The sequence below is a fragment of the Dermacentor andersoni genome, chromosome 1, assembly GCF_023375885.2.
Source record: "Dermacentor andersoni chromosome 1, qqDerAnde1_hic_scaffold, whole genome shotgun sequence".
Lineage (NCBI taxonomy): Eukaryota > Metazoa > Arthropoda > Arachnida > Ixodida > Ixodidae > Dermacentor > Dermacentor andersoni.
The window spans coordinates 14692661-14706770 of NC_092814.1; the positions used below are offsets into that span (position 1 = coordinate 14692661).

The 14110-nt window shown below is 46.9% G+C and overlaps 1 protein-coding gene across 1 annotated transcript in view; it reads right to left on the reverse strand.

Moving 5' to 3' along the window:
- Positions 1-1932: 1932 nt before the first annotated feature.
- The window catches only part of LOC126545889 (protein Skeletor, isoforms B/C-like), a 341332-nt gene continuing 329154 nt past the window's right edge, over positions 1933-14110 (reverse strand). Inside the window, exons 20-21 of the mRNA XM_050193912.3 lie at positions 3397-3563; positions 1933-3340 (exon numbers count right to left, since the gene is read on the reverse strand). Of these exons, the coding sequence (XP_050049869.2) occupies positions 3191-3340; positions 3397-3563 (317 nt within the window). The 3' untranslated portion in view covers positions 1933-3190. The remainder of the gene's footprint in view (positions 3341-3396; positions 3564-14110) is intronic.

Sequence of the window (14110 nt, forward strand, 5' to 3'; positions counted from 1 at the left end):
ACGACCTCTTGTAGATGAGCGGCTTCAAAGGTCTGGCCACAAAAAAAGGGTTCTTCAAGCGATGCCACAAAAATATTCGCATAATTATTAGCCATGCATCTTCGTGGCCATTGCCGTTCCGCTTATGTGGAGAAAGTGTTTCTGGTGAAATGTGAAGTTATTGTACCCTAGTACTCACCGAAATAGAGTTCACAGCGTGCCCTCGTCCATACTTACAGGCGTGTTTGCCTTCTTGTTAGCATTGACCGTCGCGTCAATGCCACTTGTTTGTGGTATGTTTGTGTATAGGGACACTACATCCATAGTAACGAGGAAGTTCTCTTTAGGGATCTCGAGTCTAGTTATTATGCGAAGAAAGATTTAAGATGGAATCGTCGGAACTATGTCCTTAATTATGAGCTCCAAGGCACTTGAAATTATTTCGGTTATCATGCCATTGCTTCAGACAATAAGGCGACCGGGGTGGTTAGTCTTGTGGATTTCAGGAAGGAAACAAAAACGACCTGGGGCTGGCTGAATCGGCTGCATTGCTTTAAGCATGTCCTTAGATATTTTCCCTTCCTTATGCAGTGAATTTGCGGTTTATGTCTGATTCAAAACAATTTATTCGGGCTCACCAAATTCTGTGAAGCCCATACATACTGATATCCTTCTTTCGGCTAGTCCACCTTATCCAATATTACTATTGGGCCACCGTTCTCCGCAGGTTTAATTACCACATCTGATCGGTGGCTCAGCGATTTCAACAACTTGCGCTCTTGATAGCACACGTTTTGTCGAAGGGCTTTCAATGTGGAGCATGCCGCCGTCAGCGTGCGTGCGCGCGCGCGTCGCGTGAGGGGTTTTAGTACTGCGAAATGCGTACGAGGGCGAGCGTTAGGCCTTTAAGAGACTCTACTTTTAATACGGATGAAATACACGAATCATATCGAGAAAAATAAAAAGCGAGTGCTTACTTTCTGAGGCTGGCACGTTCAATTGCGACGAACTGCCCCAAAAGCAAGTCGAGCCTTTCGCGCAAACAGCACACACTGAACGCTTTCTCAAAAACTAATTTCCTATTTTTGCTATGCATTCCCACCGTGCAGGTTCCGGGAATGGCTTCTGCGCGCTCACTTCACGCAGCAAAGCCAAACCGTAGACCATTGAAAAGTACAGCCTTCCGCTGGTCGCCTTTGACGCTGCCATTTTGGGAAACTGTTTTGTCTCGCGCTCTGCCGAACAATCAAGAACCACGAGCGCAGCACGAAAGGCTCCCTACGTACGCATGCAAGAATCAGATGCCTGCGTACGCAGCGGCCGCGTACGCATCACGCACCGTTCGTGTTGCGTACTGCACATGCGCACTTTGCAGAACGTAGCGATCTTACGTGCGCAACGCCGTTGCGTACGCTACGGACGCAGTACTAAAACTGCCTGTTGACACGTAGACTTGTTTACCGTTTTTGGCTGAGCGTTTTTCACCGTCTAACAAATGTTATCGCTCAGTGCAGGACGCGCCCGCATGTATCGGAAGTTTCTCGAATGTTGTCGATGGTTCTGTAGTCACCGAAGCTTGCGTAATCTGATTGCATGTGCGACGCGAATTGTGTAGAACTTTCTGAAAGACACGCGGGGACCACGGATTACTCTGGAACCTTCAATGACTTGTGTATTAAAGCCGACGCGCTTGACCGGCAGATGAGATTTTCGACGATCGCCGACTGTGTTCGCAGCTGTCGTTCTTTGAGTGTAGCCTGTTTTTGGGGCCACAGGCTCGGCCAATAAACGACTAGTTTCGCCATTCACAGTTTTGCTGCTTTCTTTACTGTCACTACCACGTGACAATATATATATATATATATATATATATATATATATATATATATATATATATATATATATATATATATATATATATATAGACGGATGAGAGAAGAGATATACTGCAGATAGCATTTTTGAAGAGATCCTGGGGTACATTTATTATCACTTTTGCTTTAGAGTAAGAAATGTGGTGTGGATTGGTATTTTCAAATAACGCACAAAATCCGTAGGCAAGCACTTTCGAAGGCGGTCCTTGGAGAAAAATCGCCCATCTCGTGGTGTGGATGTCTTGGCAGTGGCACATGCAACACAGGGGGCAGAACAACTTTTTGTAAAGTCTTGTATGCAACACTGCTGATGACATTGTACACTGGTCTTTCATGACGCGCCCTTCCACGTCATGAATATTTGCGCAGCCTGGTATGGTCCGCTTCACATTGTCCACGACTGCATGGCCGGCTACTTGCTGCTGATGGTGTCCGTGCACGATACGTGCAACTCAAGCTCATTTACTTGAGGCAGAACGACTGGGTCCAACACCAAGCAAACAAACAAAAATAATGTCCGAAATTAAACAACAGAAACGCACGAGCACACATAATTGACGTGCAAAATAGAAAATTCATTTACACCCTGCGCGATTTTAACGGATATATTATTTGATGTAATGTCCAGACATACATTGCGCATCGTTGTTAGCATAATTATTTGACACAATGCGCAACGACTATTGCTGATGATTTTTTTTGCCACGCAATTGGCACCCTGGAAGAATGCCTGCATAAGTGATATCACACATGAAACAATGCAGGTACCTGGCACAGACGGCGAAAGCGACTTACTTGGGGCACAACTGGGCCTATCGGAATGCTTTAAAACTTGAAGCGTAAAACACAAAAAGGACATAACAAAGAGCTCAGGATTATCACATATTCCTTCAGAATATTTGGCGAGAAGCGTGCACCAAACGAGACGTGCACGCTCTGTGACGCTTCGCACATGGCGTCACACATATGCACACGCACAAGCAAACGAATAAGAAATGAAGGTGGTCGTCACCTAGACTGTGAACACGCAGTGCCAGTGTTCGTCCTTCATCGAGTGGATTGCCTGTGTTTGTTTCTTCACTTAACCGCTGAACCGAGACGCTGCTGGTCAGAAAGAGCGCGGCATAGCACATGCCCCAGCAGGAGACATTTCTGTCCTCGCTGTCGCAACACGCCGTGTGTGCCTTTAGTGGTTGCCCACTTGCGAAACTACCCACAGCTGTGTTTGAAATTCCGCAAAACAAAGAAGCTATATGCGAGCGAGATGAGCAGAGAAGTGCTCGAAGGTCTTGGCACGTCCTGTTCGGAACAGAGGAGAAACGCTGGCGCCGCTTCTGTTAACACCGTGAGACGACGAAGGCGAGCCAAAAGAGCATCGGCAGCTTCAGCACTCGGCTGGCGCCGCTTTCCATCGGGTCCATAGCTTCTTCCATTTCTTCCGGGTCAGTGACCACGATCCTCCAGCCCAGATAGTAGTGGGTGAAGCACTGAAACAGAGAGCAACAGTCAGCGCACCTGCTCATTTCGAAAAGGGCAGCAGCACCTGGTAGTAGACAAGGCCGGGCGTATCCTTGTCCGGAGTCCAGGTAAATGTTCCGGGCTGACCGCGGTCACACTGTAGCCTTAACGTTTGCTTGAAGTTCTCCCAGGATGTCGACTCGTCGCTCATGTCCACCGTCTTGTGCTTCCACTCGCAATAGCGGCCCGTACCTGCGTCGCAGTGAAAGATCACTATGAGCCGCCTTCGAGAGGTGCCGCCCTAAATTGCCAGCTGGCGCGCACCCCACTCACCGATTTCTTGCTGTTGGTTCGCCCCTGTTCACATGGGCTGTACGCTTATTGCGGAGTGCTGCTCACGCTATTTTAGCTACGGGAATGAACACTATCTTGAGCCCAATGTATTTTCTTTGCTGCCAGAAAATCACAAACGTTTATTTCTTAGGGTCTGCAGTCAGACAAGATTTTCGACTCTTGTTCATAACCTTAGTAGAATACTTATTAGTTATAAAAACATCGACATTGTCATCAGATGACAGGGAAGTGGTATCATTACTGAACAGTAACGATTCTGATAATCTTAAAGGAGTACTAATATGAAGGTAGCTCAGAATTCTGCAAATACATACGTTGTGGGACATGCTTATGGATATGATAAATGGTAAAAATTGTCCAAATGTGTTTTTGCGCATGTGCTGAGAAATACATGACATATTTTTATAGGGCATGGTATCCCAAAAGGCATGGAATAAATAGACTGAATGCATGGGCCGTATAACGTAAAACGATCCTAATATGTTTTTATTCCAATATCCTGACGTCAAATTTGCGTAACCGCCGACGCAAGACTCGGACGGTGACCCGAAGGGTTGTCTGAACCGACCAACCAAACGCTCCCCTTGTTTATAGGAGGTAACTTTTGTTTGCTTCAAAAACGAATAATATTGCATACAGTGAGCGGCTTGTTTTACATGATTGGCTGACAAGAGGCGAGATGCACGCTCAAGTGGAGAGGGATTATGGGGCCGAGCCAGTGCACTGAAAATCAATAACCGGCTGAAGCAGGCGGTGCCGCCATCTGCGACTGGTCCGCTTTCCCTTGTATTGAGGTGGCTGGTCAAAAATCGCGGCGGCATGCACCGGAAGGTTAAGGATGCCGCTAAAACGGATCCTCAGCAAAGGAGAGTTGGCAGAGCGAGGTCGCAAACGTGCCGAAAGTGCTTGAAAGCGTTACACGGCCACGCAAAAAGGTTTAGTGGACGCAAATAAACCCATGCTCTCCGGCAGGTGCAAGTAGCCAGTGCCTGAGCGATTGGCGGTAGACATTTTTATTCCTTTCAGAACGGGGCAGCCCGCGGCTATTCAGAATAAAATTCAGTTTTGGTCGGCATATAATGCATCTTTAATGCGTGCGCGTCACTTTGACGTGCTTAGTTTTCGAGGTCTTGTAACGTCGCGTGACAGGCAAGTGGGTGCAGCCCGGAAACTTTTGACCAATCATCATCATCATCAGGCTGGTTACGCCCACTGCAGGGCAAAGGCCTCTCCCATACTTCTCCAACTACCCCGGTCATGTACTGATTGTGGCCATGTCGTCCCTGCAAACTTCTTAATCTCGTCCGCCCACCTAACTTTCTGCCGCCCGCTGCTACGCTTCCCTTCCCTTGGAATCCAGTCCGTAACCCTTAATGACCATCGGTTATCTTCCCTCCTCATTACATGTCCTGCCCATGCACATTTCTTTTTCTTAATTTCAACTAAGATGTCATTAACTCGCGTTTGTTCCCTCACCCAATCTGCTCTTTTCTTATCCCTTAACGTTACACCCGTCATTCTTCTTTCCATAGCTCGTTGCGTCGTCCTCAATTTAAGTAGAACCCTTTTTGTAAGCCTCCAGGTTTCTGCCTCGTACGTGAGTACTGGTAAGACACAGCTGTTATACACTTTTCTCTTGAGGGATAATGGCAACCTGCAGTTCATGATCTGAGAAGGCCTGCCAAACGCACCCCAGCCCATTCTTATTATTCTGATTATTTCAGTCTCATGATCCGGATCCGCAGTCACTACCTGTCCTAAGTAGATGTATTCCCTTACCACTTCCAGTGCCTCGCTACCTATCGTAAACTGCTGTTCTGTTACATTACTTTACTGTTACATTACATTACTGTTACATTAGACTGTTAAACATTACTTTAGTTTTCTGCAGATTAATTTTTAGACCCACCCTTCGGCTTTGCCTCTCCAGGTCAGTGAGCATGCATTGCATTTGGTCCCCTGAGTTACTAAGCAAGGCAATATCATTAGCGAATCGCAAGTTACTAAGGTATTCTCCAATAACCAGTATCCCCAATTCTTCCCAATCCAGGTCTCTGAATACCTCCTGTAAACACGCCGTGAATAACATTGGAGAAATCGTATCTCCCTGCATGACGCCTTTGTTTATTGCGATTTTGTTGCTTTCTTTATGTAGGACTACGGTGGCTGTGGAGCCGCTATATATATCTTTCAGTATTTTTACATACGGCTCGTCTACACCCTGATTCCGCAATGCCTCCATGACTGCTGAGGTTTCGACTGAATCAAACGCTTTCTCGTAATCAATGAAAGCTATATATAAAGGTTGGTTATATTCCGCACATTTCTGTATCACCTGATTGATAGTGTGAATATGGTCTATTGTTGAATAGCCTTTACGGAATCCTGCCTGGTCTTTTGGTTGACGGAAGTCTAAGGTGTTCCTGATTCTATTTGCAATTACCTTAGTAAATACTTTGTAGGCAACGGACAGGAAGCTGATCGGTCAATAATTTTTCAAGTCTTCGGCGTCCCCTTTCTTATGGATTAGGATAATGTTAGCGTTTTTCCGAGATTCCGGTACGCTCGAGGTCATGAGGCATTGCGTATACAGAGTGGCCAGTTTTTCTAGAACAATCTGCCCACCATCCTTCGACAAATATTCTGTTACCTGATCCTCCCCAGCTGCCTTCCCCCTTTGCATAGCTCCCAAGGCTTCCGTTACTTCTTCCGGCGTTACTTGTGGGATTTCAAATTCCTCTAGATTCTCTCTTCCATTATTGTCGTGGGTGATACTGGTACTGTATAAATCTCTATAGAACTCCTCAGTCACTTGAACTATCTCATCCATATTAGTAATGATACTGCCGGCTTTGTCTCTTAACGCATACATCTGATTCTTGCCAATTTCTAGTTTCTTCTTTACTGCTTTTAGGCTCCCTCCGTTCCTGAGAGCACGTTTAATTCTATCCATGTTATACTTCCGTATGTCAGCTGTCGTACGCTTGTTTATTGACTTGGAAGTTTCTGCCAGTTCTTTTCTAGCTGTAGGTTTAGAGGCTTTCATACATTGGCGTTTCTTGATCAGATCTTTCGCCTTTTGCGATAGCTTACTTGTATCCTGTCTCACGGAGTTACCACCGACTTCTACTGCACACTCCTTAATGATGCCCGTAAGATTGTCGTTCATTGTTTCAACACTGAGGTCTTCTTCCTGAATTAAAGCTGAATACCTGTTCTGTAGCTTCATCCGGAATTCCTCTATTTTCCCTCCTACCGCTAACTCATTGATCGGCTTCTTATGTACCAGTTTCTTCCGCTCACTCCTTAAGTCTAGGCTATATCCTATGGTCAATGCAGCGCACCTTACTGAGCACGTCCACATCTTGTATGATGCCAGGGTTAGCGCAGAGTATGAAGTCTATTTCATTTCTAGTCTCGCCGTTCGGGCTCCTCCACGTCCACTTTCGGCTGTCCCGCTTGCGGAAGAAGGTATTCATTATCCGCATAGTATTCTGTTCTGCAAAGTCTACTAACAACTCTCCCCTGCTATTCCTAGTGCTTATGCCATATTACCCCACTGACTTGTATCCAGCCTACTTCTTGCCTACCTTGGCATTGGGGTCACCCTTCAGTATAGTGTATTTTGTTTTGACTTTAACCATCGCACATTCCACGTCTTCATAGAGGCTTTCAACTTCCTGATCATCAGGACTGGATGTAGGGGCGTAGACCTGTACGACCTTCAATTTGTACCTTTTATTAAGCTTCACAACAAGACATGCCACCCTCTCGTTAATACTATAGAATTCCTGTACGTTACCAGCTATATTCTTATTAATCAAGAATCCGACTCCTAGTTCTCGTCTCTCCACTAAGCCCCGGTAGCACAGGACGTGCCCGCTTTTTAGCACTGTATATGCTTCATTTGTCCTCCTAACTTCACTGAGCCCTATTATATCCTATTTACTGCCCTTTAATTCCTCCAATAGCACTGCTAGACTAGATAACGTTCTAGCGTTAAACGTTGCCAGGTTGAGATTCCAATGGCGGCCTGTCCGGATCAATGGCCAATAGATCAATTTTGACCAATAGCCGAGGGGTAATGGCTGAAAAGCGTCGAATCAGAAATTACAATTTTTCTTTCGTTCGGCCCAATGATGCATAATCAGTGTTTACGTGTCATATGTGATGGGGAGCTATCGCGGTTTTCGTGACGTCGCGTGACAAACAGGCGAAGTGGGGGTGGTTCAAAAAAGTTTTTGACCAATCGCGGAGGACTGATTGCAGAATTGGAATAGCTTTACGGTATAGCCCCCCATGACTACAGAAGGCTGAAATATTGTACTATCAGCGGATGTTTGGAGATGCTTCGCGGAAGCGGTTTTGGGAGCTTGAAAGGGTATTCTGAAAGCAAAAGCTTTTAGTGGGCACGAATTATTAGGGAAAGCAATGGCAGATCACTTTCAACAACACTCTGTGAATACTCATCCGAGTACTGCATTAGACTTTTCTAACGAGACTGTTTATGCGCCTCATGTGACTGCGAGTGCATGCTTTGAACCACTAACATAAATGAGGTAGTAAAGCATACATACACATATAGTAAATCACTATAGTTTTGGTAACTACACAAATAAAACTAGTCAAATGTATACCTTGTGAACCATATATTTGTTCTCTGTAGTACATTTATAATATTGAACTTGTATCTTGGAACGATGCGTAAAGCTATGAAAATAGGAGTGGCGATCAGGACAATGTTTCAAACTACTGAACCTACAGTGGAGGCCGGGTTTTGGCTTTGTAAATGATTATATAAAACATTCTATACATTCGAATAACTACGATTTCGATAAAATAAAGGTAACACGTTCGTAATATATTGTCTGAGAGCCCGCAGGTCAACTAAAAAGTTTTGTACCTTACGAGACAGTAGACAGTTTTAGTATAGCGTAAAGCAGCGAACGCAAAGGGTTAGCGTTAGCGTTAGCGTTGCGTGCACCACACTGCGCATGCGCTATACGTAAACGCTGCTCGAGCTCTTACGTACGTACGCTATTTTCAGGATTTAGCGTTGAACGCTAACGCACGCAAGGGGAGCCTTACGTACGGCAAGATGGCGGCGCCAGTCGAAGTGAGAGCAGCCCGCTTCGGATCTATCGAGTCGTCTGCCTGAACTGCTAGGCTCTATCCTTCCCCACTAATGCTCGTGTTCGCCTTAGATTTGTGTGATGATGCTTCGGCAGCGGCGCACAGGTGACAAATGGGCGTTGTTTGCGATATACGTCCTCGATTAGCCGGGCAGTAGGCTTAACTAGAGGGTTTGCTAATGTTTGCTCATGTTTGCTGTATCCGCCTTGAGATGGCGCCCAAGTGTATTTCGCTCGTTCGCTTGGTGTAAAGCCGCATGTGAAGCCGATGCATGTCATGTTTTCCGCGGCAAAACACAGTAGTGTGGTCGGTGCTGTGGTCACAATGCGTGTGCGTTTTACCAACGACGACGATATGAACCTCGTGAAGGAGGTTTTTGCCTTGAACCCATTCGGATGGACGTCAAGGTGGGCGTCCGTTGCAAAAAATTGGAAAGAAGTGGGAAATCCGCTTTCTGGAAGCGAAATTTCCGGCGAAACGTCCCCACCGGTATAGCTTAGACGTTGAGTGGATCTTGAGGACACGTATAACCTGCGCGGTCGCTCTCATTCCCGAAGCATGAGGGCGTCTATGTCATCCCAACTTAAAAAGGACACGTAATATGGGTCCTACAGAACACTCGATCGCGGCATGCCAAGATTAATCGGTGTGTTTCGCGACTCTCGACAAAACAACGCTCAAACCAAACACCTACATGCGTAATTAACGCAGCGACTGTGGCTTTCGATAAGCTTGACTTAGGGACACACTTGCGGATTCGGCATTGGATAAGCTCGACATTTCGTGTGGATTTGGCTTTCCAGTACTTTGTGTTTTTACATCTAGATGGCGCTGTATTTGTTTGCGTTAACGTTAACGCTTTTCTCCGTTCCGCTATTCTAAAACACTACCTTGTGCCGCGCAGTGCAGTCTTTCTTTGCGTTAGCGTTGCGTCGCACGCTAACGCTAACGCAAGGATTTTACGCTATACTAAAACTCGCTAGTATTTTAAGAACGAAAGATAGCACTTACTCGCTGTGAAACTTTTCCGCGACATTATCAAAGCTTTCGACTACACTAACCACAGGGTTCTTGTTAGTAAACATAATATGCATGGAATCTTAGATAACCCACTACATATATTGGAAAGCAATCTTTGGAACAAAAATATGTTGGCCAGTGTTGGAAATTTCTCGTGGTTTCCGACAATGAACTGCACTCCAAAACCTGTTGCTTCGTGTATATGTTAAAAATATTGCTACGCGCTAATAGAAGGCGATGATGTTGACCTTTGCATTTAGTGGGACGTACCCGTAGAGGACATTGCTGATAAGATGACGACGACGTACCTCGCTTGATGTTGGTTGGCTTCCATATAGGCCAGTGCTTGCTATCTTTGTAAGTACACCCTGTAAATAGTTTCGCTAGTGTGCTTTCAAGTAAAATATATTTGGTGGAGGTGTTGGGTACTACTTCTGACGACAGAGCTTCGCAGTGGATGTCACCTTGTGTCTACCGCCAGGTGCTGACACGTCGCCGCCAGCTACGCCTGCGACCACCACCCATTTTGTCGCCCTCTCACAGCCCCGCGATCCATTTTCCAAGGCCAGCAGCGTTCACGCGGATGAGTGCTACAGGATGTACGAGTGTGTCATTAAACAGAATGGCTCGGATCCAACTATAACGCTGGCTAACTTGACCTCAACGGAAACCCTCGCGTCTGGTTTCGGAACCACGATGACGACCTCACCAGCTGGGACGCGTTCAAGCAGCAACTCCGCGACCTTTTCGGCAACCTGTTTGGTCGACAGCCATACAGAACTTGCTTGCCCCTGTGTCCACATGCTGACCAGAAGATGTCCGAGCATAACAACATCGCCCACATTTTGAAGGGTATTGCTGAGGACGCGTTCAATCCGCTCGTCTTCACAAACGTGAGCACCGTCGAAAGTGTGATTAAAGAGTACCGTCGTATAGAGCAAGCGAAATGCCGGCGCATCTCAGTTCGAGCGTCTGCTGAATACTGCTGCAACGTCGTCCTGCGAGGCAATTGCTTGCCAACCATCCACATCAGACAACGTGACGCGCATCGTCCGCCGAGAACTCGAGGCCGCCTATCCGACACCCCGACACCGGCTGCTTCATTGATCCAGTCCGTTCGCCAGGAATTTGCGAACCTTGGCCTCTGCTCTACTGTCTGCGCCATGAACACCCCTGAATGCCGCCCTAGTCTCCGTGGGCATGCCTCGTCGCGGGCCGTACGCCATTCAACGTTCCAGAAACCCGTCGGAATGGAGCAGATGATAAACCTGTTTCCACTGTAGCCGCAAACACGCCGTCTTGTGTCGCGTGAAAGGCCGTGAGAGAATGTGAGAGAGGGAGGTTGCGGCGTTGTGCTCCGGCAGCAACTGCGTATTTCGCAGCCGGGCGCAAGGGGAACCGACGCAAGGGTTGATGACGATTGTGGCTCAATCTCGCGCGTAGAGGCAGCGCGGGAGGGCGGCATCGACTTCGCCAACAAGTGCGCACTGTTGCACGGCTGCGCGCGGTCACGCGCGCCGTATCTTGAAAGGGATCTGCAGTCGGCTCATATCTTTGTGCGCGCTGTGTTCCCCTTGCGTTGAAGGTCTCGCTGCTGTTGCCGCGCTTGCAGCGTTTTGACAGCCTCTCCGCGTTCATCGAGTGTGATGTGCTCATGATTGCATGTGCGCACTGTCACCATGCTCGGTAATTGAGTTCGTAATATAGTTAGCAAGCGAATGCTTATACGTTTATATGGCCGATAAAACTAGTATCCTTACTTTGTATAGCTGGGGCGAAATAACGTAAAGCTACTCCAAACTTTTCTATTCCAAATCTGTAATCAGGCCTCCGAGATTGGTGAAAAACTTTCTTTGGACCAACCCCACTTCGCCTGTCCGTCACGTGAAAGCCCAAAAACCGCGATAGCTCCCCACCTGATATGACGTGTACACACTGATTATGCATGATTGGACCGAACGAAATAATATAGTTATTTCTCGTTCGACGCCTTTTCGCCATTAGCCGTCGGCAATTAGTTCAAAGTTTTCGGGCTGCACACACTTCATCTGCCTGTCACGCGACGTCACAAAACCGCGTAAACTAATCGCGTCCAAGTGACGTGTACGCATTAAAGATGCATTAATATGCCGAACAAAACTGATTTTAAATAGCCGCAGGCTGCCCCATTCCGAAAGGAATAAAAGATGGCTGCCGCCGATCGTTCAGGCACTGGTTACTCGCGCGTGCCGGAGATCATGGGTTTATTTGCGTATAATAAAACTTCGTTCGCGTGGCCGTGCAACGTATTTGAGCGACCTCGTTCTGCCCACTATTCCTTGCTGTGGATCCATTTTAGCGGCATTCTTAAAGGGAAGCTGAAGCGGTTTTCAATTTCTATGAATTGCTGGGGTTGGGAAGAACAGACCTATTCATTTACGGTTTTGAAATTTTTTTCTTTGTTTTGTTAATATAAGGGGCAGAAATAGCTTTCTGAATCCCCCCCGCGGACACGCCCCCGTCGCTTCCCGGAGCGCCGGGTGAGGCGGTTGCCAGAGGAGAGAACCGGCGAGAGTGACGTCACTCGCGGGGACCGTACTGCCGGACCGGCGTGCTGGCATGTGCTGGCATGTTTCTTCCCGTCCTGCGCTTTACTAAACGACGCTACGAGAGATATGCCGCCGCTGACGTTTGTTTTCTTTTGCGATTTTCGTGAACTGTGCTTTCTTTCTGTGCTGCGTGAGTGCCTACAGCCAAGGGCGCCTAACCTGCCATCGTTCTGTGCACATTCGGCTGTGCGAACACAGGCGGCCGAGACGATGTGGTGTTTCACATGTTCCCGAAGGAGAAGAAACTTGCAGCGCAGTGGGTCCGTGCGGTGAGGAGAAATAATTTGGTGCCGACGAAATCAACTGTGCTGTGCTCGGAGCATTTCCGCGACAGTGGTTATCATCGGAGCTTGACAACAATGCGGGCAATCGGTATTCCAATTAAATCGGCGCGACTGAAGCCCGGCGTTGTTCCGTCTATATTCTCCCACAAGGCAAACACCTCGCCACCTACAAGAGCGGCCTTCGCCAAGAGGAGAAAGGGTAAGGTAAGGGTTTTAATGTGCACACGGGCAATGTTTTAAACAGATGATCACCTGAGTGTCGAACAAACGGCCTTACAGCGGCCTTTGACGAAGCGAGGTGGAGGCACAGCCGGGAATATGCACGTGCGTGCAAACAGCTTGCCGTTTTCATCCTGTTTTTTCCCTCCGCTGTGTCACGGAACACTGTACTACGGCTGTTTGTTCGGTGCTGTTTTGATACGGTGAAATAACTGACCGGGGGTACGCTGGTGAATTACGTGATATTTGCTATTCGTCCTACCACGCGGTGCCCGCAGGTTTAGCTGTTCAGCATTCGTGTTCAAATCGCACGACATGAGGCGTTACGGTAATATTTTCATGCTCGCAATACAGTAGTTGAACTCGGCGTGTAAAAACTTCGTTCCGTAAATTTCGCACTCACAGCTTGCTACCAGCAGCGAAATGCTGCAAAAAACAAGCGTCGGCACAGCCGCGCCCTGGTAAGGCGAACGGGCTCAAATAATGAAGTAACGTTGTGAGGTATTGAACTTGTCAGCGTTCGACGTCGTCTAGCCCAATACAGGCATCGCTTCTGCACAAAAAATGTTTTCTTGCCTTTGTACCTAGAGAACTAGCTATGTATCAGGCATGACAAAATTATTTGAAAGTAATTATATTACATTACTCATTACTTTCTTATTACAATCATCGATTTGAATTACATTACCGATTACCGCTTTCAAAAATGGTATTACTTTACGACTCCTTCCAAAAAGTTTTCATGCATACAAGAAGCAAAAAGCAAAGTTTAAAGGGACGCCAACCTTTCTTCAAGGTAACATACACTTGCCAACATTTCATGCCCTCCCCCCCCACGTTCCTCCACGACACCTCACGACACTACCAACGTTCTGGCACCGTACACAACTTACTGGTGCATATTTAACGCAATTAATAAATTCAGCCATGAAATTACAGACACCAAATAATTCACATTGCTAAATCACTAGACAATTAATCCATCACATAAGTTACTGAAAAAGTATTTCAATTACTGGATATAATCCAATTGTTGTCATGTTTGCTGATATGCATGATATGCTGAAATTCATGACATCCATGCCTTGCACTCTTTCAGGTTCTAGCAGAGCACCTAGAGAACCGAGCCCCTGATGAACCTGTTCCACTACCATCACCAATCGAAGAGTTTGAAGCAGCCAGTGTGACACAGGCAGATAAT